The following is a 25035-nucleotide window of genomic DNA, read 5'->3' on the forward strand; positions in this document are numbered from 1 at the left end:
TTTTTGCTATTATCCTAGCCGGGGATACGACCTCATCAAGGGTGAACTGACTTCCTCTCTGACCTGGGCAGCTGCTCTCTGCTGACTCACTCCTCCTTTTTCACTAAGGAACTAGCAATATATGAAATACTTTTCTTATAATGGATAATGAGAATAAATCACCAATTAAAGGAAAAGTCCGTCAGCAAGGAATAATAAATGGATCATTATCTATACCTAAAACTAATTTGTTTGCGTTGATTTAATGAATTTATACTTAATCATTAAAAAAATTAAAATAATAATTTTCTTTTCGATCACCGAGTCAGGGACAGGCCAATTTTGCCCAAATATGGAAACACCTCACTGCTGACACTTCCGGCAATGACGTCACGTTGTGGTAAGCCGAGCACAATTCTCCCCGCTTTACAAGCAGAATCAATGGGAGCCACTAGACACCCCTCCAACAACAATTATTTAAGTTTTCGAGAGGACTTCACCATTGAATTTGCAAGAGCTATAGTTAAACTGAAAATGCGTACGTGCATGGCAGTTAGACGTTGTAATACATTGGGTAAAAGTGAAAAAAAAAACGTAGTTATTTCACCTTCCCGATTCATGATCCACCACGGGTTTGTCATTGGATTGCCACCTTGAAGAAGAAAGATATCCCATCGAAATTGTGGCCAGAGAAAAAATATGTAGCCAACATTCTGCGCGTTGTGACAAACACCAGATACAGCACTGGGACTTGATCAACAGCCGATTCCGCACTGTGATGTCACAAACTGGTAGGTGGCAGTAGTGTTCTTTGACAAACATGGATGTCTCTGGTAAAGCACACTCAAATGAAAATTACTCTTAATTAAAAACACACTAATTTATTGAACGGTACGTAATAAATTCTGATTTAAAGTACTTTCAGAAGTTTGAATTCTGAATATGACCGGACTTTTCCTTAAAATTTTATAAATGTTTACAAAAATGCATTATAATTGGATAAAAACAAGTCTGCATCATCTCTCCAGTCCTGTCTAATAATTTGACATTATTTTTTGTTAGTCAGTCACATGACCTGAAAGCTATTAAAAAACTCCCATTAATTTTGAGGAAAGAAATTTAAATAAATATAGAAAATGTATTGAAACTGGACAAAAAAGAGCGTGCTTAATCTTAAAATGATGATTTGGCATTCATTTTGTGTCTAAGGGTCACAAGACATAAAATTTATGAATGTTTTCCTATCAAGAGTGTTTTATGCAGATATTTATTGACAGTCCCCTCAAGAACTAATGTGTGTGGGAGGAGGGAACAGCCAATCAGAAACTCCGAGCCACTGTCTCAGAGAAACCAGGACAGCTAAGGGCTGATGGCCTCCTCCTCAGAACCTTTCATCCCACATTTCTTCTGTCTCCGGGTAAGAGGATGGAGAGAGATCATCTGCTGCATATAACTGCTACATCTTTCTTGTCCATCCAGAAGAAGTGATCTCCAACAAATCACAGTATATAAACAGAGTCTCAAAGACATAGTTTTCTAATTAGGGGACGTCTGTAGTGAATTGGCTAGAATAGATTAGAAAATACCTTTGTTGTCCCACAATGGGGATGTTGCGATGTTACAGTAGCAAAAGATTATAGCAAATGTGGTAAAACAAATAGGAAACTTAAAAGTATATAGAGATAACAGAATAAGTGACAGAGTTTGAAAAAAAAAAAAAAAACAAATAAAATACTGTACTGTGCAGTGCATTTACAATATAAATACTGTGCATCTGAATAAAAAATAACCAATGTACAACTGTGGACATTTTTACAGTAATGGATATGTGAAAATAGCAACACCAGAGACTTTCAAAAATAATAGCAGCATGTTATTTAAGTGAATAAAGAAGGAAACTGCAGAAATCAGCATCAATATAAAAACCTATTGAGGTTGTTGGGAACAGTGATATTATAAAGCCTTACAGCTGCTGGGAGGAAGGATCTGTGATAAAGCTCCCTGGTGCATTTAGCTTTGCTGGATTCTATTTTGGAGTTTAATATTATGCTGTTTGACCTTTGGTTTTTAATGTTTTTTTATATCTGTAACTTTAATTTTTTTATTTTTTTGGTATTTTTTTTTTTCAATGTCTCATTGAGATTTGTAATCTCAATGAGACATACCAGGTTTAATAAACATTACATACATTTGTATATTATAAAATCAGCTTATTAAATATCCCCCAATTACACTGACTTTGTGGTTGAAAGATGACAAACTATGGAGGAGTCCTCCTCTTGTTAACTTGGATATATAATTAACTTAAATGGATATATAATTTTTAAGATGATATTGCGTAATAAACAGGAAGAATAGACCCATGTTTTGGCTTCCTCCAAAAAGACTGTGGGGATTCTGGGTGAGAAGTACTTTAGTTTGTTGTATTTATACTCCCACTAGGGCTCCTGCAGTGTTACATTGCAGGGCCATCTGAGCTAAGATGCACCAACACTTGTATACAAAGGAGCTTTACAGCACCAAACTGTTAACTAGTTTTTCTGGCACTCAACTAAGCTGTGAGTGGGCAGCTCTATTCGTGAACAGTTTGAAAAGGCAAAGTGTCCCCTTTCTCATGACTTTTAACAGTAATACAGAACAGATAAGTATTAACACATGTTGCAGATATGTTAGTATAAGATAAATAGATATTTTGTGCCTAGATGGTCAACTTTTTTTTAAATAGTCCTTTAGTGAACGGAGTATCATGCACACTGACAGTATTTCTCAGCACTGTTTTTCTACCAGCCAACAGTGTCATGGCTTCTGAGATTAAAATTTAGGACATGCACAAGGCAAACACATCCATAAAAGGTATGTTTTTTTTTTTTTCTACACCAGTGTTGAGTTGTACAATCTGCTCCAGTGTGTGGTGTTAGAATAAGCTTGCCGTCCTCTTACGGTCATGCCAAGTCCACACTGGTGCACTGTCTTCTTTCTCAACAGACAAGGGGGGTAATCCATTTTCTCCATAGGAGCTGACATGAGCACATTGAGGTTTACAGTTGTGATCCCGCCAAACCTATCCAGACTGCAGATAAAAGACAAAGGATGTCTGTGTGATGTCTCAGTTCTACTCTCAGCTTCACTATTTTTTCTCTCGTCTTAACTAACATCTAAATCAGGCTAAAGGCTTTTTTAGAAGCTTAAATCTTCTTAAAAATGTCTCCACTTTGTAGTTTGCTTTTGTGCATGAGGTTAAATAAAATCCCCACTTGTGAGACATGCCATGGATGATTTATAGGAAGTCAACACACTGTAAACATCTCTAAACACTGTGATTGGATAACCTTGCTGATAGGTCATCCATAAAATTGAACCTGAGTGTCTGGGCAGTTTATTTCAAATGAAACAAATTAAAGTCATTTCAAAATGCAGCACTTGGTGAAGAAACCCAGAAAGCGCTCTAATCCCAGCAGACGTAGCCTAGTCGCCTAGTGTATTGGCGCCGCTCTCCCTCGGCTGGATTTGCCACTGTGTTAAGCTCCCAAGGCTTGCTCCTTGTTGTTATCAGTAAAGAAGGGGAAGGGATTTGGGGATAAGTGAATTCTAGAGAGCTGCTGGGGAAGGTGGCTGAGAGGAGGGGGGTGGGTGCAGCACCAAGACCCTTGCTGCGCTCCTCTGACGTCCCAATTGGCTCATGTGTTTACCCCTCTGCTGTGCAGCTTTCCTTTGTGTTCACAACCCTTTCTCTGCCTTCCTCCCTGACATGCTCTATTTTGTCACACTATTTTAGAAGTGAATTGCTATACTAACCAAATCCCTTACTCCCCTACCCGACACCCCCAGACCTATTTTTTGGACAGGGAATTTTCTATATTTCTCCCAAAGACTTTATACTCTTTCACTTATGTGAAAGAGCACTCTGCCCTGACTTAATGTGTTTCTTTAGTACAAAGATTGTGGGGAAGATTTTATTCTACTCAGAGAATTAGCCACACATAGAATTATTAATAAATCTCTGTTTACATTTTCACTGTGACTCAGAACATTGGCATTAAGAAAAATCACACATGGTCAAATCTAAGATACCAGCTGTACACACTTTAAAGTAATTATAGACTTGAGTGAATAATTTATGGCTTTAACAGTTGGGGACAGGAAGTATAAAAAAGCAAATATGTTAATGGCCACCCTACAGTCCTGAAGTCAGGCGATCCTGATGAATGTCACCACAGAGCTCCTGTTGATTAGGCTGCAATTACTGAACAGCTTTGTTTATATTATATTTTTGGCCACACTGGACATGAGTATGTAATCATCAAACCACACCCCAGGGTGCCACTGGCATGCCAACACTTCAAGCTGAGAGACCAAGAAGCCTTAAAGAGTCAGTGGGCAGAAATTAGTTTTGTTGTTTCCACAGGAACACGGTGTTAAAAAGGGTTTACGATGGAAATAGAAAAGTAAATATATTTCTTTTACCATCACCGGGTAAAGTGATGTGCCTAAGGGCAAGTCTGACACATCCTAGGCGAGTGATCCCCCCAGATCATAAAACAAACATTAATATCAGTTAATGAGAGGAAATACAGAATTCAATACTTTAATAATAACTTTATTTTCTGAAGGAAAAAGGAATCCCAACCAAACTGTCCCTAAAATGCATAAAATACTGATGCCCCTTGAAAGATAAAGTCAAAACATTAGATGTTAACTACAGATATTTATTGTCTGACCAGTTAAATTAAGAGTCTTTGTGATATGAATTAGGCTATATTCCGGGGTCTGAACGAGCAAAGTAATTTGCATAGGTCAGTCTGGAAAATGATAACCAAGTAATTTCTAAACCTCTTCAACTCCAGCAAACAATACTACAGAATCATTAGCCATCAAAAGAGAAAACATGGAACAGGGATAAAACTTTCCAGTAAAGTCTGACCTAGCAAAATTACTCCTTGAGTACTATCCAGACATATAGAAAAACCTGATCAACATCTAAGGCTCTGCAGACCTCATTATAGGCCAAAACAGATGGTCTATTTCACATTTTAAAAAAAATAAAATAAAAAACTTAATGGTCTCGAAGACTTCTGATGAGAAGATTTTATGTGGACCCAAAAGGGGAACTTCCAAAGAGCTAAACTTTTTGGAGGCTGTGTGTCCCACTATATCTGTTGTAAATCTAAGTTGCTTTGCTGTGTTGTTGCAGGGCCTAGATAACTTGCCGTAATTGATGGACAAATGAATTCTACTGTCTGGCAAAGACTCTCCACCCCGCATTTTAGGATTTCAAGCACAAGGTCCCTTCGGGTTTGCAGAAGAACAATGATCCCAAGTCTAACTGCAAGTCCTCCTCTGAAGATGTTTTCATTTAAGTCACATTAATAGTTACTTGGAAAACATCCCAAACCATGCACCTTCACGTAAAGTTTTTTCAACTCCCTGCATTCTGAAAACAGATATTTAGATCCTCTTACTTTGATTGTTATAGACCAGGGATGGGCAGCTCCAGTTCTCAAGCATGTGTCCTGACACTTTTAGATGTGGGTGCCCCTGCTTCAAGTTAACTGAATCAAATATTAAGATAATTAGCAGGACTCAGGAGAACCTGCATGCTGAAGATGTACTTTAGACATTTAATCAAAGTATGCTTGAACAAGGACACATCTTTAGGTTGCTGGTCAACAGTCTTCAAGGTCTGGAGTTGCCATCCCTGTTACAGAGCCATTTCCAAGTGTCTGTTTACTACTAAGATCTTGGAGAGGCTTGTGGTGAGCCAATTAACTGCTGCGTTGGATCAGCACAGTGTTTCTGACCAATTTAAAAAATACTCTTGACCGATCAACGCGTTCCTTAGCAATACACAAGTGACTAAAAAAAGACAAGCAAAAGCAAACTAAACCCAGCCATTACCTCATGGAACAATTATTTGTTTTTTGTTTTTTTCCTTTCCTAGTTTATACTGTTTATTAAAAAAAAAAAAAAACAGACTCCAATATAAATCACTTTAGGGATTTATCTAAGTATCAAGATAATCTATAGCTGGGGATTTAACATGTAAATGGAATTCAGATATTCTATATGTTCAGTTATAGATTAAATTAATTAAAGTGGGTCTGCCCTAGATCCTGAAACAAAAAGAAAATAACCAATGCATGTTCATATACTTGTAGTGATGATATATATGTGTGACTGCTAAAATTTAATATGTATTTAAATTGTTTAATCCTTGCTGTGCAGCTAAAATACATATTAACTTGGTATTTGTTTTAAATGAGGGCAGTGTTCTCACCCCACATGCTGTTTAATTGGATTTGCCTCCATGGTGTTGTTCGTGTGTCCTGGCACGAGAAGCAGAAGAAATCTACACTGGGCTTGAGGGGGCTACTTTAGCTTGTTTGTTTATGCCAAGCATTTTTCTTTTTAAATACCAACCATGAATGCCTTGCATTGCCACTCTAAGAGTGCTATGAGAAGACCTAAACTTATCCCCACATGTTAATTCAATTCAATTCAGTTTATTTACATAGCGCCATTTGACAACACATGTAATCTCAAGGCATTTTACAGAGATAATCAAGTCACACAGACATATTAGTTATAAGTTATTTATTTCAGGAAACACAGCTGATTGCATTGAGTCATTGACCCTGGAGGATTTGCTCCCTCTGGATAAACATGGAGTAATTCACTTGCATTGTGTGATTGACTGCAGCAATCTCTTGCATGAAGCATGTATGCAGCAACAGCGAAGAGAAATACAACTCCCTTTTAGCAAAAAAAAAAACGCCAGCAGAACCAGGGTCTGTGTGAGCGGCCTTCTCCCAAGGCCGACAGGGTAGTTCAAAAAGCCTACATAAAAAGGAACAGAGGAGCCCTCATCCATTAAAACCTTCTGTTAGAAAATATTGTGGTAAACTAGCTTCATAGTCCAGAAAAGTACTGTAAGAGTTAAACAAATGAGCTTTTAATGTTTTTATGTCAAAAGGGGCTAAAGAGAGCACATAGTGTTAATCACGTTAAAATATGAGCCCATAGCTATATCCACTAGAGAAATAGGACAAAGCACTGAAAAAAGGCCCAACTCTATCAGCTGGAAAGAAGGTTGTTAATGCTTGCTGCCCAACAAATGCCTCCTTCCAGTATGGTGTCACAGACCAACAGATCACAAGGCCAGATCAAACAACAATAAGAAAAATAAGAGAGAACATGAAGTTGGATTTTGTACTAAGAAATAATGCAGAGTTGGAGAATATGAGTAAAATGAAGCAAAATTAAGAAAAGTGGTCCATATGTTTCAGCAGGGCCTTATCTTTCAGCAACCTAAGCCTGGAAGGTTCTGGCTGATCCCACGCACCCCAGCCACAAACTATTACAGTCACTTCCCTTTGGCAGGAGGCTACAGTCCATCAGGACCAAAACCTCACACCTCAAGAAAAGTTGACTGACACTGCCTCTCTCCCTCCCCCGTTCAGGACCTAGAAGCCACACCAACATAGCATCTCCAGACCTCCTTCGTTACATTAACACAATCTACTGTGTACAGTATATAGTACATAGCTATATACTATATAGATTCTGTATTCTGTATATTTATTTAATTTGTCTGCACCATCAATACCAAGTCAAATTCCTTGTAAGTGTAAACCTACTTGGCAATAAACTTGATTCTGATTCTATACCATTCTATACAGCTAGCTTAGGAATACCTCATACACTATGAGTAAGCTTTATCAAAAAGTGAAGTTTCAGTTCTATTTTTGATGAGAAAGCTGGGTCTCTAAGCCTTTCTATGTCTGTCCGTTTTTCAAATTTTTATTGTCTTAGTTTTTTTTTATTTTCCTGATGCATCTTCTAATGAGTGCATAGTAATAGTGCACATGTGCACACTGTATATTTCAAGGGAGTAGGCCAAAGGGGTGAGGAGGAGGTGTTTTTAATGCATTCAAAGAAGGTATAAATTCTATGGAATGCAGATAGAAATGAATAATAGGGAAGTTGGAAAAACTAACAGTGAATTTAGGCCTTTTTTTCAATGTGCTCATTTTCAATCTATGCCTCTTGAGTCAATATAATCGACCTAATGGAAACCAGGTTACTCTTCCTTCCACCTCACCTCACTGACATAATGTTGAAGAAATACATTATTCATTCCCTGGTCTTAGAGGCTAGGTAATTATACATTTATCTTCCAAATAATACTAGGTCCTAACTGCGCTTGTGACCTCGCCACAAGATTTATGCCGTTTTAGACCTGCCCCCAAAGGCTGCTAAGAGAGGAAATGTATTTTCATAGCTGGGAAAGAACTGATGGCAAAAATGGATTTGCTTTTATGGGTATAAGATGTCAAGGGTTTTGAAAAGGTCTGGTCATTAAATACAAAGTCAAGAACATTATTTGAAAGTGTTCTTAAAGGGCAAGACTAGAAAATTAATGTTTAAGTTTGTAGTTTTGCAGTATCTTAAAGTAAAAAACCGGCCTTAGCTTTAGTAGGCTCTCAAATTCCAGTGATCTATCTCTGTTTTCTTAAGTTGTGTTCCAATTTTTTCTCCAGTTTTATCTAATGTCTCTACCTCAGTTTTTTCCCTCTGTTTCTTCTCCTCAGTTATGACTGACACAAAGCTACAATTTTCTTTTCTGAACTTTCCAATGTTTCCTCTACCACCTCTGACAGTTTTGATTTGTTGTCTACAGGCCATCATGGCACAGCTTCCCCAGGAGGAGAAAGCAAAGATTGCAGAGCAGGTGGAGAGCTTCAGACAAGAGAAGTGCAAGCTTGATGCAGAAGTGGCCAAGTGGGACGACAATGGCAATGACATCATTGTGCTGGCCAAGCAGATGTGTATGATCATGATGGAGATGACAGACTTCACCAGGTAATCACAGCCTAAATCAAAATTGGTCATCATGAAATACTTAGAAGTAGGGGGCGTGATAGAAATGTATTTCATATATTTAGATGTATTTTTCATATAAATGTATTTTAAAAAGTAAGATTTTGGTACACACTATGAAGGTAGCAGTTTGGGATTTTACAAGTATTGCAGTTTACTTTGTTAAATCATATAAATTCCTGTAGCTTTTTTTTTACTGAACCTCAATATTTGTTCAAGTATTTATTTGTGTTTTTCTCTAGCCCTGTTCAGCACTGAAAAAAATTATTTAGGCAAAATATACATTTTACTTTTATTTTTTGGGTTAGTTAGGGAACTTTTCTTAACTTCTCTTAGCTAGAAATGTCATAATTTAAGGAAGGCCTTTTTTTCCCCAAATTAATAAGTATTAACCTATAAATGAACAGTGGAAGCTAATATATAAGCGCTAACTCTTAAAGTTTGTAGAATTATATAATTTTTTGGCCCAAGCATTCAGTCTATCTTTGGTGTAGTGTATTTGATCTTTGCTTTCAATAGGTAAGACATGAGATTAAATCCTGGGTACATAATGAATGTCATCTGGTTTTAAAAACATAATTAAGCTGCAAATATGTTTATTTTCTGTTTCAGAATTCACACATTTCTTAAAGAAAGATAAGCTTTTCTTTTATAAAGGTCCTAGAATCACTGAAAGACTAAAAATAGCCTTTACAAATTTAAAGGGGTCATAGAATGATTATATAGGGTATTTGGTGCTGGTCCTTAAGGTCTCTGAATAGGGTGTGTAACATTGGTTGGGCTGAAAATGGTATATTGGCTGTTCTATGCGCCCTAATGTAGGCCTGGTTAAGAGCCCCAGAATGAAACGACAGGTTTTCCTACTTTAATGGTATGCTTATGAATATTTAGATGAGCTGTGCGCTGATTGGTTGGTTTACAACAAGCGAAGCTGCTGAGCAAAGACGCATCATGGCAACAAGCACTCACTCACTGAAACATCACATTGTTGATATGGTAGGGTAACCAGCTGTCCTCCCTTTCCCGGACATTTCCTACTTTTCATACCTAAAAAAATGTTCGGTTTGAATTTCGAAATCGTCTGGGATTTTGGTTAACTACAGTGCAGCAGAACCGAGCCACGAGCTCCGGGACCGGTCCAGGAACTCCGGCGTACGGGGGGAGGGAGCCAGCAGGGACGGAGCGGCCGAACCCGACCTGGTGACGGTAGCCGCTGCCCGTGCTTCCGGTAAGGTAGGTGGGTGGAAGCATCACGTCACCGGTTCGGGATTGGTCGCTCCGTCCCCGGCTGGCTCTGGACCAGCCCCGAAGCTAATTGCTTGGTTTGAATGCCCGGTTCAGTCCAGTCAGCGGCCCAGCAGCCACCCCCCCTTTGTTTAAATTCGCCCGTGTTATGGTGGAAGTTAACAGAGAAAGGAGGTGTCGATGGGGTTTGAACTTCTTTGTACGTCCATTTCACCCATTGAACTATCGTTATTCATCTATGACAATGTAAACACGGTTTTACATTTTATGACCCCTTTAAGATTTATATCAGGCAAATTAAAATCATATTTGAAAAGCATTTTATAATTCCACATTTTAAACTGAATTATTAAAGAGAAACACACTGCCACATTTAGTTAACAAAATGACCAATTAGAGAGCTCGTTACATCCGAGGCTCCACTATGATTGGTTCAACTGGTTTTCAGTGTGCTCAGGGATAAGCAAGGTCACGAAAAAAGTAAATGGAATGGGTAAAGCAAAACGAAAATGAAATTTTAAGAAGGATTTAAAAATGAAAGTTAGAAAACAAAATTCTAAACAAAAATCTAAGCCCAACTCAGGTCATCTGTCATGATTTTACAAAGTTCAGACCCAAATGCAGAAAACCGAACAGAGAGACCAGGGAAAAGGTTTGACGGGTTTTATTGAAGAAGTTTAGCAGGGGTAGAAGTGTTCCTCTGAACACTGCTCAACCAGAACTGTAAGGAGAGGGGACAAGACAGCGGTTAGTTCAGGCTCAGTGGGGAATTTGACTCGTTAACTTAGAGAAGAGGATTTGGTTGCCGACTCATGTTTCCAGAGAAGTTGTTGAATCCTTGTCTCCTGTCTGTCTGCCTTGGTTCCAGTGTTTGTCTGATTTGGTGGAGGGCGGAACAGGGTTTACCCAGAATGCGGTTGTAGTTGGTTAATGGAGAAACTGACTGCCACTCAGATTTCCTGTGGTACTTGAACGGGTCGTAATGGAGAGCTCAAACGATGTGAGAAGCTCAAACGATCTCTTGGGGAAAGTGGATCCAAACCTCCTGTTTGAATCCCAGCTCAGTTTGAAGCTCAGTTGATCCTTATAGGGAGTGAAGGTCCGAGAAATCTAGTTTGCAGGATGACTTCCTGCCGAGAGGCAAAGACAAAAACGAAGTAAACTCAGGTTGACCAAAACTCAGCTTGGCTAGAGTACCCAAAACTGGCAAACACTCTGGCATCGAGGTAGTGGCAGTCAGCAGCTTAAGAACACTCAGTTACCGAGAAAACCATCAGCAGGTGTGTGAGGAGGCGGACCAGAACCAGGCGCCTCCTGGTGGATGAAGGAGACAAACACAGAAACACAAACACAAAGACAGGAGTTCTGACATCATCTATATAATGATAAAAACGAGGCTCTGTTCTTTGTGGTGGTGAGTTCTGGGACCCAGCAGTCTGCACAGGCAATGAGAGAAATTCAAATAAGCATTTCCCTAATCCCTTAAACATAAGCAATAGTCTATTAATACATTCCTGACAAACTCAGAACAGCTGTCTTTATAAACACTTTGAACAATAACAATGTCCACATAGAAAATTATAAAGTTAATAACGCTATAAGCTACCATGATAATGTAAAGATAACTGAAGTACTTGACTATATACCAATATATATTATTGACTTTCTCACTCCCACAGTAAAACGTGGCAGTGACAAGGTCATGATGTGTTGATGCGTTTCTTAATAAGATTCAGACTTTGCTTGAGATTTTTCAAATAAGAATAGCCAAACATGATAAAAATGAAGGAGGAAAAAGGACAGAAGACTAAAAGTTGTAATTACAGTAAGGAATAACTTTTACACTATTTCCAACATTAATCTGCAGTGTACATCTCATAAAATCTCCAAAGAATATAATGAAGTTTGCACTTTTAACAAAACTAAAAGGTTCAAAGTGTAATAATTTCTTCCACTTTAAATCTAGCAGAAATATATCAAATATCTTCAACCTAAGCTTGATTATGAGGAAAATACCCCCAAAAATATCTGATACTTGCTGACCCAGTAAATTGGGTTTGATTAATTCCTTCAATTAAAACCATAGGACAAGAAAAATAAATAAATAAATAAAATCCATAATTAGAAATCAGGGAGCTGAGTAGTCATGAGTGTCTCTGCCTGTAGTGCTATGACGGCACCATTATTACTTGTTGTTAACCCCAATTAGTCAGTTTGGCATCAGGACACGCAACGCAGATTTAGCCTATGACTGAACAAGAATCCCACATCACACATAATTTGCCTCAGTGGTCACAGTTACACAGTAACTCAACATCCCGTGCCTCAAGAGCATTCACAGAACCATAAACAAATTAAAGAATTATATGCAGATCTATTAAGACCCCTTAACTCTGATACCTTGTTATAAGTTATAATAAATTATCTAGTGATAGTATTTGCTTTCAGAGGTCACCTAATAAGAACAGAATCCGTCTTTGTATCACTTTAACTGAGTATATTTTCAACTCTTTGGGAAGTCATGAGGCGGTCATTAGCACAGTCGGTTGGTTTCAAAAGGTCATTGATTTAAATTCCAGATTTGTTTTTTTCGCAAGAAATGGGACTGTCTTGGTAGAGGCAGTTCTTTTTTTTGTGAGCTGAATCTCTAAAATCAGTTAATCAAAGGGAAATAGTCATGTCATATACCCATACAAAAGGACCAAAAACCATTTGGTAAACATAAAATAAGGTGATATACACCGAAAATCTGCCCTGATTGCCTTTACATAGTCCTGTTTGAGCCTGAATAGAATTCCAGTGCTGTAGCCATGAACAGACATTAACAGAAAGGTAGGCAAGCTGCCAGCAATACCGTGGCTCAGAAATTTGGCGACAATTGGCACAGCTACTTATCAGAGCCCAGCTGATCCCAACAGTATTTCAATGCCTAGAATAACAGCTCAGAGTGGTTGAAGTCTACTCGATCTAAAGCAACTTCAAGATCCTTAAATCCTCCGCAGAGCATCCTAGCAGAACTTTGAAAAGATGTGATAAAGATCAGATGGACTTTTCAAGGTCTCATTTTAGATTATTTTCAAGTTTTGGCAACCCTAAGGACAGTTGGCTTAGATGAAAGAAGGAAAAAATACAGCTTTTTTGTGTCCTGCTATGCCAATACAGCTCTGTGAATAGATGTCCCAGAGCTTTATTGGTGTATATATATATATATATATATATATATATATATATATATATATATATATATATATATATATATATATACATATATATATATAGTTACATTATTTCAGTTACATTTTATTGAAAATATTTATTACTTTGAAAAAAAGGTACATTTCTAGATTACATTAGAAAAAAATTAATTCCCTAAACCAATATATTTTCTATTCTAAATTCTGTCGATCCTATAAATCAGTGTTGAACTGGTTCCAAAAAGGGCAATGTGGCTGCCCAACCAAGCAGTAGCACAGCAGACTACAATTATCTCATCAAGTGTTCAGGTTTAGAATGAACCCATTTGATGAGATGACTGACCAACAGCCACATGGGCCTTTCTGGAGCCAGTTTGACACCCCTTCTGTAAATCGTTGGTATAGTATGTACGTGACACACCACCACTTTGTACGATTCACATCTAGCAAATCTCGACAGCACAAAACAATGTATAAAATTAAAATAGCCTAAACAGTGTTGACATCTCACTAAATACTAGATTGGTGAAATTTTAGCACACATTAAATGTTTGCTAAAATGCATTTAAATTCATTAGTATTTTGGGCATTAATAGGCTATTGAGGAAGCTCTCGGTTGGGATCTTCCCTCCACCTTTGAGCAGCAGAACGTTGCTTTTAAATCTCTATGAGAAATTTCCATTGAGACTTGAGACTCCATGCATTGAAGCAAACAGCGAGAAAGTAGGTATCTGTTTGGATAACTAACACAAATCCCTTACTTCCAGTGAGGCTGAGCCTCTCCTTTACAACAGCTATTTTCCCATATTGCAGTAATGTGTTTTAATGTGTTTCAACATTTGTTATTGCAATATATTACTTTGGGATTTAATTAACACCATTGAGCCTCCCCTGTTTCAGAGACCATTATGAGCAACATAAATCACTGCTCAGCGTTTGCAAACTTGCACTGTGCAAACATGAGCCATTACAGTTTTTTGTTTTTTTTTAAAGTAGTAGTCCCAATTATAATACAAAGTATTTCAGTCTTTCTGTTTTTGATTCATATTAAACATACATCACAAATAATAAGTAAGTAATTGCTTTGATTTCAACAGCAAGCTCATATTTATTAAGGTTTTTTCTGTTGGCACCAGCTGTTACATTACTGAAATATTTGTATTTTTTTTCTTTACCACCTAATACGTATCTAGCAGCACTAAGCAGTACTAAAGAAGTTACATTTTTGGTCGATTTTAGCTCTACCCAGTGGACAAAAGCTGTATTGCTTAGGCTGAAGAAAGATAACATTTCCTCTTTTTAAGAACATAGTGTGGTAAAATCCTGATCTTGCAACAAGCTGCAGTTGGATTGAGAAGTGATTGAGCAGATGAAGAGGAGGTAATCAATCTAACTGGGGCGAAACAATGTCATAGGACAGTGTTGAAGAGAAGAAATGTGTAACTTTAATTTTGAACAGTATTCCTGTACCTCCAGTGCATTTTTTGCTGTTCTATGATTTGAGAAATTGCAGAAATACTAAAAAAGATATGAATACCTCAAAAAAACAAACACAAAACTGAAAACACAACCCATTTAAAGCTTACAGATTAAAACACCATTTTTTTCCAACTCAATTTAGACAAAAACTATGTAAGGTAGTTACTGATTTCATATTTGATGCTGTGTTTTTATATATATGCTCAGTTTTGTTTTTTTTATCAGTGGCTGTAACTTTTCCCTCAGAAGACTTTTTTTTTATTTCTACCTCTTCAAATTCTTACAGAGGCAAGGGTCCCCTGAAGAACTCCTCAGATGTGATCAACGCAGCGAAGAAGATTGCAGAAGCAGGTTCCAGGATGGACAAATTGTCTCGTGCTGTTGCAGATCAGGTAGCTCTGTAACTTAGTTTCCTCCTGTCACTATCACTCTTTGTCTTTATACATTCCCGTTGGTTTGAGTGTGCACCTGATGGAGTCCAGGCAGCTGGTAGAGGAGCAGTTTTTTAATTTAGAGTAAGTGGGCATAGCCAATGGAAATCTTTACTGTGAGAGTTGATGAGCTAGAGTGGTAGAGCTGTGTTGCTGGATGACTTTGTCTCCCAATGGGGCCCACACAGTGAGAGCAAGACAGCAGAACCAAGTTGTGTCTCTAATATAATTAGCTTCCAGCTGAGGTGATGCATTCATTATCAGATGAGTACCTCTCTAAAACATGCTGACAGATTATTTCAATATCTAATCAATCAGTTCTGGGCTGGGGTGCATTGGGAGTGAAAAAGAAATTGGTGTTTATGCAGTGTAGGTGTGTGTACATATAATGAACAGGGAGGAATTTCAAATTTCTCATTCCAGGTAATGCATTATGTTCTTTTTCATTTCATCTTCCTCTAATAGGAAATACAGATACCCTTGCCTCCAAACCCACTGATATGCAGAGACTGCCTGTTGTCTTTGTAATTGCAACTTCTGTTGGTTTGTAGACCCTTGAAATAATTACTCTGGGTTGTGATATCACTTGCTGAGCTCCTATCCTCTAGTGATAGGCTAAAGAAATATTGAACCAAAAAACATCTTTTTGTATTAAAATAATTGAGTTCAGTTTTTGGAACTCCTGCAGTCACCATGAGGCCTTCCCATGAAGTTATTCATGACAAGAAGGAAAAAGCATACCCTTTTTAAACTACCTTCTGCAATTGTATTCGAAAATCCCTTTACTTTTTAGCTTTCTTAACACCGTAAAAAAACTCAAACCAAACAGATTATAAAAGGCTCAGGGAAATGACATCTAGCATAAGAATGTTTTAAATTAAACTTTTTTAAATAAAAGTCAAGTGTATCTTTCTTTTTCTTCTCGATCTTTGGTGTAGATTGATGGTTTCATGGTTAAAATACAGTGTCTAAACTAAAATATGAGGACAGCTTTGTCCAGCTAATATACCATTCCCAAAAGCGTGAAACAGGAAGTTTTACACAAGCCATCTTGGTAGTCAAGTGCAGCATTAGGCAAGCACAACCATCATGGCTTTCAGGCAAAGACAGAGAAAGTGTATTGATACTCCTTACCAGTGTGCAAGAGTAAACATGTGCATTTTATCACATAAATGCACAAAATCCCTCCTCCCAATCTGCAATGCAAAAATTACAAGGACAAACTGTCTGATATGTAGTACCCAGCTAATTAGTGAAAAGTGTCTACAGTGGAAGAGATTTACAGCCTAAAATGTTCGAATGCATACATTCAGTATTTTAAGTGCTTTGTAAAGGACATCAGAGCACTTCATGTGAATAACAAGACACGGATTACTGGCACAGTAAGCATTTACAATAACAAACTCTCATGTCCCTTATAGCTTGCTGGTAAAAACTAACTTATCAACAGTTTCTACCTGTAAATTTTTAATGGCATTCTGAAGCGTGCTAATTCAACTAATGCTCAAAATTGGAATATACTGTAGGGGTCTACACAAGCAAAGCTTGTGGAGGTTTAGAATAGTGTAACCAAGGTCACCACAGCAGGTTTTATATATAAAAAGACAGCAATCTTACCCAGCCTTACCCTAGGTGGGGTGGGTGGTTTCTTCTTCTCAAGGTCAAGTTCTCTACTTGAAGGCCTTGAAGCTTGAGGGTTCTTCTCAGTATCCTAGCTGTCCGTAAAACTGTGCATTTCTTGACTGAGATCTCTGGTGTTTCCGCTGGTAATTATTGAAGCCACTTCTCCGGTTACTGCTCCGAGTGCTCAGCTGACAACAGGTACTACTGCTGGAAGGCTTTACCTTCCAGTAGTATTTGGTATTTGGTATTTCTACAATTTCTTATGTTCTTTTTTCCTGATGTTTTCACCATTTGGGATAGCCACATCGATCACTAGGGTTATTATCAGCTGCTTATCACAATGTCCGGTGGGTTGGCCTATACCATTTTTGTCCTTTTGTATCTGGGAGTCTCACAGGATCTTAGTTTTGTCTTTTTCCACCACTTTGGAAGGTGACTCCCTTTTCCACCTGGGGGTCCTTCTAGTCTGTATATTGCCCAGATATTTCTTTACAATATAAAATGCATAAAATTCCACCGGTAAAATTTTTAAAAGCAGATGGAGCATTCAGCTCCAAGCCTACACCAACAGTTCCAAACCCCACAGCTCTGGAAGTGTTAAAGCTAGAGGTCTGAAATGTTCCGCATTTGTGATTGACATGATGTACAACAAATATAATACCATAAAACCTGATTTTTCTCAAGAATGTCTTTATTAGTGTTTGTTTTTAAAAAAAAGACCTATAATTTCCGAGAATAAAAAAAACAACAACTTTGAGTCATGTTTGAACTGATGCAGGTTGGTCTGTGTTCTAGTCACCCAATTTTAATTTATATATTAAGAAACTAGAGGGTGTTAGCTTTCAAATAATGTAGTGCACATGTAATTTGGGCTTACAGTTCCTAAGTTATTTGTTTTTCCATTTGGGTATGCAAAATAAGATTACCCAAAATGAGGTGGATGTTAAGAGGTTAACTTAAACCATTATGCTCAGATCTCTGACATCAGCAAGGTATTTTGTCCGTCCATCCATCCATCCATCCATCCATCGTGATTTTTTATAAACATTGATAACTACAAAAAAATCTGGAAAAGTAATGAACTCTTGAAAAAACAGAAAGTCTGGGAAAATATATAGATGTACTTATCCGATACCTGGATACTGATACCTTGCTCTTATTTCTCATATATAATATAAATTACATTTATATCTGTGTTAATTTCTTACCTTTTTCTAACAATTTTTATGTTAAGGCTAAACATTTCACTAGCAATATATACCTAAGGTTGAAATATTTAACAGTTGAATTGGATCGGTATCGGCCGATATGCCCAGCCCAGATATAATTATCAGATTGGATTGGAAAAAAACTGGATTGGTGCATCTCTAGAAAATTGTTAGGCTTTAAGCCAGAAATATGTAGACACTGATTAATCTCAGCTATAGCTATTTTAATTCCCGAATCCTAACAGTTTAGAAGTAGGCAAAAAAAAACAAAAAAACTCTAAATGTTTTAAACATAATTTTATTACACCAATATCTTTATTTTTTCATTCTGTTCCTACAACTATATGCTACACATCTTCGGTTGCTAGCATATTATAAATTGCCTGTTAGTTCTAGTACATGTAGAGTATTTAATTTAGTGCGACAAAAGACAGCTGCAGTCCCTACCTACAGTGTTTTTCTTTGGTCATACCATGCTAAATGTATTGTACTACCGAATCTGGCCTTAAATGTAGCTCACCTACACTTCCTATGCTACTATTAACAAGCACCAACAAGGACATGTTTTCTTTTTATGCATGTCTCAGAGATGGACACATCTGTTTCTACTTGAGGTCAAGTGTCCTTTAGCCCACACTTAGTAGAAACAAGATGAAGGAAACTGCTATTTTGTTTGTGTTTGTATTCAGTTGTTGGTGTGCTGATGAGTGCCAAATGACAATCAGTGTTTAACAAGTTTTTAGTGGGAGGAAATACTACATGCCACGAGGCAAATCACTTGAAGAACCTGTGCCGGAAATGAACAGTTTGCAGTAATGAACAGAGCAGGTGGCTTGCCATTTTTGATTCTCACTTTAACATTTCTTAAACCAGTCCTCACTCAATATGCAGAGCCTTCTGCTGCATTTCTAGAGACATCATCATCATGAAGTGGATTTGGAAACTAGTTCTTTTTCAACATGTATCTCAAATGTTTTTTTGCACTTCCTTAATGACAAGCAGTAAAAAAACAAATGTGTTAATGGAACTAAATTTATATAACCTTGAGTCTTGTCCTTGTTGCGCATTAAGAAAGACATGCAGGTCTTTGCATTTGCAAAATTTTGTAGGTAGGCTCGTTGAGAGCACTACAGTTTGAAATTATGTGGAAAAATTGTTCCAGTACTTTATGTAGAACCTGTTAGTAATAAACCAGCCTAAGTGGGTCAGTACCACCCATCATACCGAATGCTCTAGACAGATCTATACATGAAGACCATAAAAGCAGAAAACAATTCTGCATAGAAAGATAAGAGAATATCAAGTTCTTTCATAGACATTTAGATATTAAGCTTGAGTTTGAAAAAAAGGCTCTAGGGAGACTCAGCCTATTTCACTCCAGCAATGTCTTTTTTTTCTCTGCTTCTATCTTTTTATACAGCTTCATCTCCAGCATACCATAAAAAAAAATTACATTTTCCATTACTTCATCTTTTACTTACACTATATTTTCAGTGCGTGCAACAGCTATTTGCTTTGTAGGTTTACATTTTTTTATGGATTTTGTATGTTTTGGTATTATGCATGCTGTGATTAAAGCAAAGCCAAATTCCCACAGTGGTGGCCAGCAAAAGATTAGTAGAGTGAAGTTCCCTGAGACGCAGAGATTTTGGTTATGTATTCATAGAAATTAGTGTGTTTTTTTGCAGTGTTTGTTGCTCTTGTTTGTATTAATGTCAAAACCCCCTCACATGTATTATTTCAGTATTTCACAAAATTAAGTACATTATATTTATGTAAATGTTTTATTATATCTTTTCATTACACGCCAAAGAAGATGTGACACTCTGATACAATTATAGTACCAAGTGTACAGCTTGCATAACAGTAAATTTGCAATGGCCCAAAGCAAGAAAAGGCAAGGCATTTTTTTTTTTTAATAGTATATTTCAGGGGCAAGACCATTCAAAGTGATGTAAATTACTTTGAATGGTCTTGGAATAAAAGTAACAAAAATAAAAATGTAAATTTAAAGTTTGATTATTACTTTAATAAAATAATTACCTTATTTTACCTTTTCTAAAAATGTAACTAATTATTTTTAGATTGTACGATCAAAGGCCACTTTGAACAAATGGGTTTTTATTCTGTATTTAAAGCAACAGGGTTTTCAGTGCTATTTTCAGTGCTATTACAGCTTTCTGTGACTTTATTCCAGATTTGTAGAGCATTATAACTAACTGCTGCTTCAACATGTTTGGTTGTGGTTCAATCAGAAAAAACTAATAATTTGTGCATCATAGTTATGATTACTTATGTTATTAAAATCTGAGTTAGGAAGAGCACGTAAATATTCAATATGATTAGCTAGGAGGGACCCTTGGCAAATGCAGCATGTGCCACTGGTGGTCTCTGATGTAAAATAACCTACCGGCACAAAAAAATCTGACAAGTAATTTTTAAACCGTTTAAGTGCTTTCCCAGAAAAGCCAACCCAGTTTTCAAGGAGCTCTAATAAAATGGAGTGATCAACAATGTCAAATGTTTCACTAAGGTCCAGTAATGCCAGCACTGTTGTTATACAGTCTATATGTATGCAGATTTCACCGAGCACCCTGAAAAGGGCAAATTCTGTGATTTGGTGAGCATGGAACCCTGACCACCTTGGTGTCTACCTCACAGACTCAAACTGGTAGTTGGTTCCACAAGAGAGGAGCCTGATAATTAAAAGATCTGCCTCCCATTCTACTTTTAGAAATTCTAGGAACCACTAGTAAACCTGGAGATTGAGAGCGAAGTGTTCTTTTAGGAACATAAGGAACAATCTTATCTCTGATAAAAAAAAAACAGAGTTTGGCCATTTAAGGGTTTATACTGTATGTGAGAATGAGGATTTTAAATTCTATTCTTCATTTAACAGTGAGCCAATGAGCAGAAGCTAGGATAAGAGAATATAAGCTAGCTTATAATAATAATGATAATAACAATAATAACATTATCCACAGTAATAAGCTGATTGGAAGCAGATAAAATCTCAGTTTAAAGTTGAATCTATGTCCATTCCTACCACCAGCATGAAACCCTTCATTCTTCTTTTTCAGATTCAGCTTTTACACAATGGATCAGCTTGGGTGTTTGAAACATTAGGGACCTGTTGGTAGATGGAACTTTGAAAATCAGGATGCTTGTAAAAAATCACATGCACTCCCTAGTAAACATAAAACGTAAAAAGTGTACTTGATGAACTATTCAAGAAAGCAAGCATAGGTAATCTGATAATATTTATAACTTTTGATTGTGTAGAGTAGGGGTCTCCAACATGTTCCAGAAAGGGCAGGGTGGCTGCAGGTTTTCTTTTCATCCAAGCAATGGCATGCCAGACTCCATTCATCTCATCAAGTCTGGTGTGCAATTGCTTGGTTTAAAAAAAAGCCTGCAGCCACATGGCCCTGTATGGAACTGGTTTGAGACCCCTGGTGTAGAGCATCTACCTCTCTGCAAAGCTTTAAGTCAGACTGCAAGCAGGGGCTGGGAATGAAGCTAGATGACAAACCATTAGATAATGATTTGGAGAATTGCACACAAAATTTCATCTTATTTTAGGAACCATCATCTTATATACTGTATTCAAAGACTTCACTACTACCAGTAAAAAAATGAATACTCCTCCATTAGTAACGGCTGCTATGTAGGCATGGCCAGGGTTAGTCTGTCCTCCCATAACAAGAATGTCATTAATCTTTGTATACTGCTCCAAGTCAGAAACCCTTTTCTCCAGGTAGGCCTTCTCCACGCTTTGATAGTGGAGAACGATGCCTCTCTTAGAAGCTCCAGAATACTTTTTTTGCTGCAGCCTGATCGCAGAAACTTCCTTCAACATAAAGTCCAGGGATTTAAAAAAATTTTTTTTTAACATTGTCAATTTCCTCTGCCGGTGCCTCTTTTGGCCTCATGCTCTGACAGCTTGTCTCGATTACTTTCATTTTTTTATTTAAATCTACATAACAGAATTCAAGAAATAAAAGAAACACTGCCAAAACGCAGGAAAAAAACAAAACAGAACCAGAAGAGTATTTTTATAATTTCCCAATGCTTCACCATCATGTGACAAATGCCTCTCACCACAAGCTACTTTACTTCATTGCTATGTTCTGTGTCTGTAGAAAACTTCAGTTTGATACGATATATTTAAAACTGTATCAAATATGTTGCAAATTGAGTAGATGCTTTGAACCTGGAACTCTTACCAGTTTTTACAACTTAACAAATGTCAAAAATAACTATAATCTATAGTTATTATATGTATAGTTATTTTTTATTTATTTTTTTTTTAACAAACTTTTTTTTTTGATGTTTTTGAAAAAAGGAGGTTGGCAAATAATTTTTAGCTTTGAAGAAACATGAATTGAGTCCTGGTAGGTGAATGGAGGGATTGGCGTCAGGTTGCAAGAATGTCATCTGTCTTTCTCTTTAAAAGTTATTTTTATTTGATTTTTCTACTTTTTTTTTCCTTCACCTCTTCTGTGTAAAAGAAAAGAAAAAATGTGGTCAATTGTTTTGTCCACTGTTTTTTCTTCCCGTACAACTGATTCCTCTATAAAACGTTCACCTACAATCACTTCGTCAACTGATTTTCTTCTCCAAAACAGTTATTTTCTATAAAAACTCATCAAAGTGCTGTGTAGTGAAGGAAGCCTTTTTTTTCGATTATCGGGGCCAACTCGTCTTTCTTTTGTGTTCAATTAAAAGAACTGGAAAAGTCCTGAAGAAGAAAATTATAAAATAATATTGGTCCTTGGGAGTCACTTGTACAAGGTAGTTTTAGTCATACTTTTTTGCTATTTTGGCTCTGAGATAAAACGTTGGGAAAAAAGGAATGCAGGAAGTGGGAGGAAAAGCATACAATAGGTTCTTAGATTTATCCACAAACAGGAGCATTTCTTAAGTATGGTGTGGCTTGATTGTGGCCTGGTGCAGTCAAACATATTCATAGATTCCCTTAATGATTCTGAAATTCATCTAGAAGAGTAAAGCAAAGTTTTTTGAACTTACATTTGTTCCCTACTCTTCTGTTTCAGCCATGACGGCAAAGGTTTCTTCTATTGTTCTTTCTCAGTGGGTGTCATTTTGCTGATTACTATTTAGGCCAATGACTCACATCACTTTGGAAGCATTCAGTAACCCCCTGCTGTCCCATGCAGGGGGTGAGGGTTGTGGTGGCGTTTAGGGGAAGTTGGTGATTGACAATCAGGGAACCACCGTACTTTTACTGTATGTTATTATAGTGTGAAGTATAAATACCTTTTACGCCAAACATTTGGAGAAAATAAGTTGTTTAGTACTGAACCATTCAGAGGAATATCTGGCAAAAAGTGCAATAGATAGTAGAATGAATGGTTATCAAGCCTGTTTAGAGACTAATCCAAAAGTAAAGAACAACTGTTAATTGATTCTGAGCGTGGGAGCTTTATTGCTGTATTAAAAAAAATATTATAAGCTGTTGTCATATTTTGTTGTCTTACTATTTATGTCGGCATATAAACACATTTTATTTGGGACTTAAAGGAAAATATATTTTTTAAACTTCACTTCCTGTCATGTAATTATAATGTATGGAGAGCCTTTGAGATGTAAATGTCTACTAGGATGTAGACTGTAAAATTTTACTTGATAGGTTACATGAATTGGAAGTGACATCATCACCATCAGCATGTTAAATTTTTTGCCTATCTAGTGTTTAATGACTTGTATCTATGTACATTATGTTGGCCATCACCAAGTACTTAAATAAGTATTTGCCTAATTAAGAAGAAAAGATTGAACATACATCTGTCAGTAAATTTTGGAACAACAGACTTTATATCTTATTGCTAGCTCATGCAACAGTGTTGGTTAATGTTAGCTCAAACTGCATGTGCTAAAGTAGAAAGGTGAGGAAGGGGAATACTTTGCCTAAAGCAGGGTAACTTCTTAACAACATCAAAAGGTAGAGCAGAGTTGTAGGTTCTGGGCTGTTAGTATAACCAAACTTTATTCGGTTATTAAATCATATTTGCTGTTTTCATTTCTTGTATGCATCTTCTTATTTAGATTGTAGCTTGATTTTTTGTGGATTTAAGAGATACCAGAAAATGTCATGTTAATAAAGTATTTTACCAGCTGTGTCACAGAATCCAGAAGAACACAAACAAAGCCCTTGTGACTTTTTGACATCAGTGAAACCTAGCATGACGTGTTGCACTGACTGTGTGATTAAAGGAACCCTAGGAAGAAACAGAAAGTAGTTTTTACAAATAATTCTGGTAATTAGTGAACTAATAACAACACAAGTTTAACACAAACACTGCTTCTGCTTAGTCAGAAAAATACAACTTCGGAAACAATAACTTGTCACAACACCAAGGATCTTGGTGCTTTGTTTAACTAAAAGTCAAGATCAGGATAAGGAGATTAACTAATTTATTATATGTATAGGGTTATGTAGTTCATTCAGGAAACTGATATAGAGTCATCTATTGAAACTTTTGACCCACATGGACAGTAGCACCAATGAGTTACGCTATGCTTCCTAAAGAGAGGAACATTTTATTTTTTTCTGCACCTTCTCTGTCTTCCATGTAAACTTTACTAGATATCAACATCTAAGGTTTGTATTTTCAGACCTCTGTTTTTTACTGTAAGAATGGCATTAGGGTAAATTTTGGTACTTTCTAAAATGTATAAAACCAAGGTAGATGTAGATATTTATACCTGGTCTGTTCTTATTGCTGGTCATGCTGTACCTGCCCCTAAAAACGCTAGATTTGTGTAAAAGGATCAAGTTCTGATTTCCTGAAATAGGTTAATTAATCTGTCTGAGACCAATGGATAGAGATAATCATCTTCCCACTTTATTGATATGAGCCTTCTTTGTGTCTGTTTTTAAGCCCATTTAATCAGTCAAAACTGATTCCTTTAATCATTATTTTGAAATAGCAAAGGTATACTCAATTGTTCAAGCACTGCTTCTGCTGTGAGTTC

The 25035-nt window shown here is 36.9% G+C and overlaps 1 protein-coding gene across 1 annotated transcript in view; it reads left to right on the forward strand.

The window, feature by feature from the left end:
• The window catches only part of LOC119775643 (catenin alpha-2), an 82854-nt gene that overhangs the window by 40446 nt on the left and 17373 nt on the right, over positions 1–25035 (forward strand). The window contains exons 6-7 of the mRNA XM_038273695.1: positions 8657–8838; positions 15061–15166. Of these exons, the coding sequence (XP_038129623.1) occupies positions 8657–8838; positions 15061–15166 (288 nt within the window). The remainder of the gene's footprint in view (positions 1–8656; positions 8839–15060; positions 15167–25035) is intronic.

Source organism: Cyprinodon tularosa, unplaced genomic scaffold (assembly GCF_016077235.1).
Source record: "Cyprinodon tularosa strain WSP-4 unplaced genomic scaffold, ASM1607723v1 ctg886, whole genome shotgun sequence".
Lineage (NCBI taxonomy): Eukaryota > Metazoa > Chordata > Actinopteri > Cyprinodontiformes > Cyprinodontidae > Cyprinodon > Cyprinodon tularosa.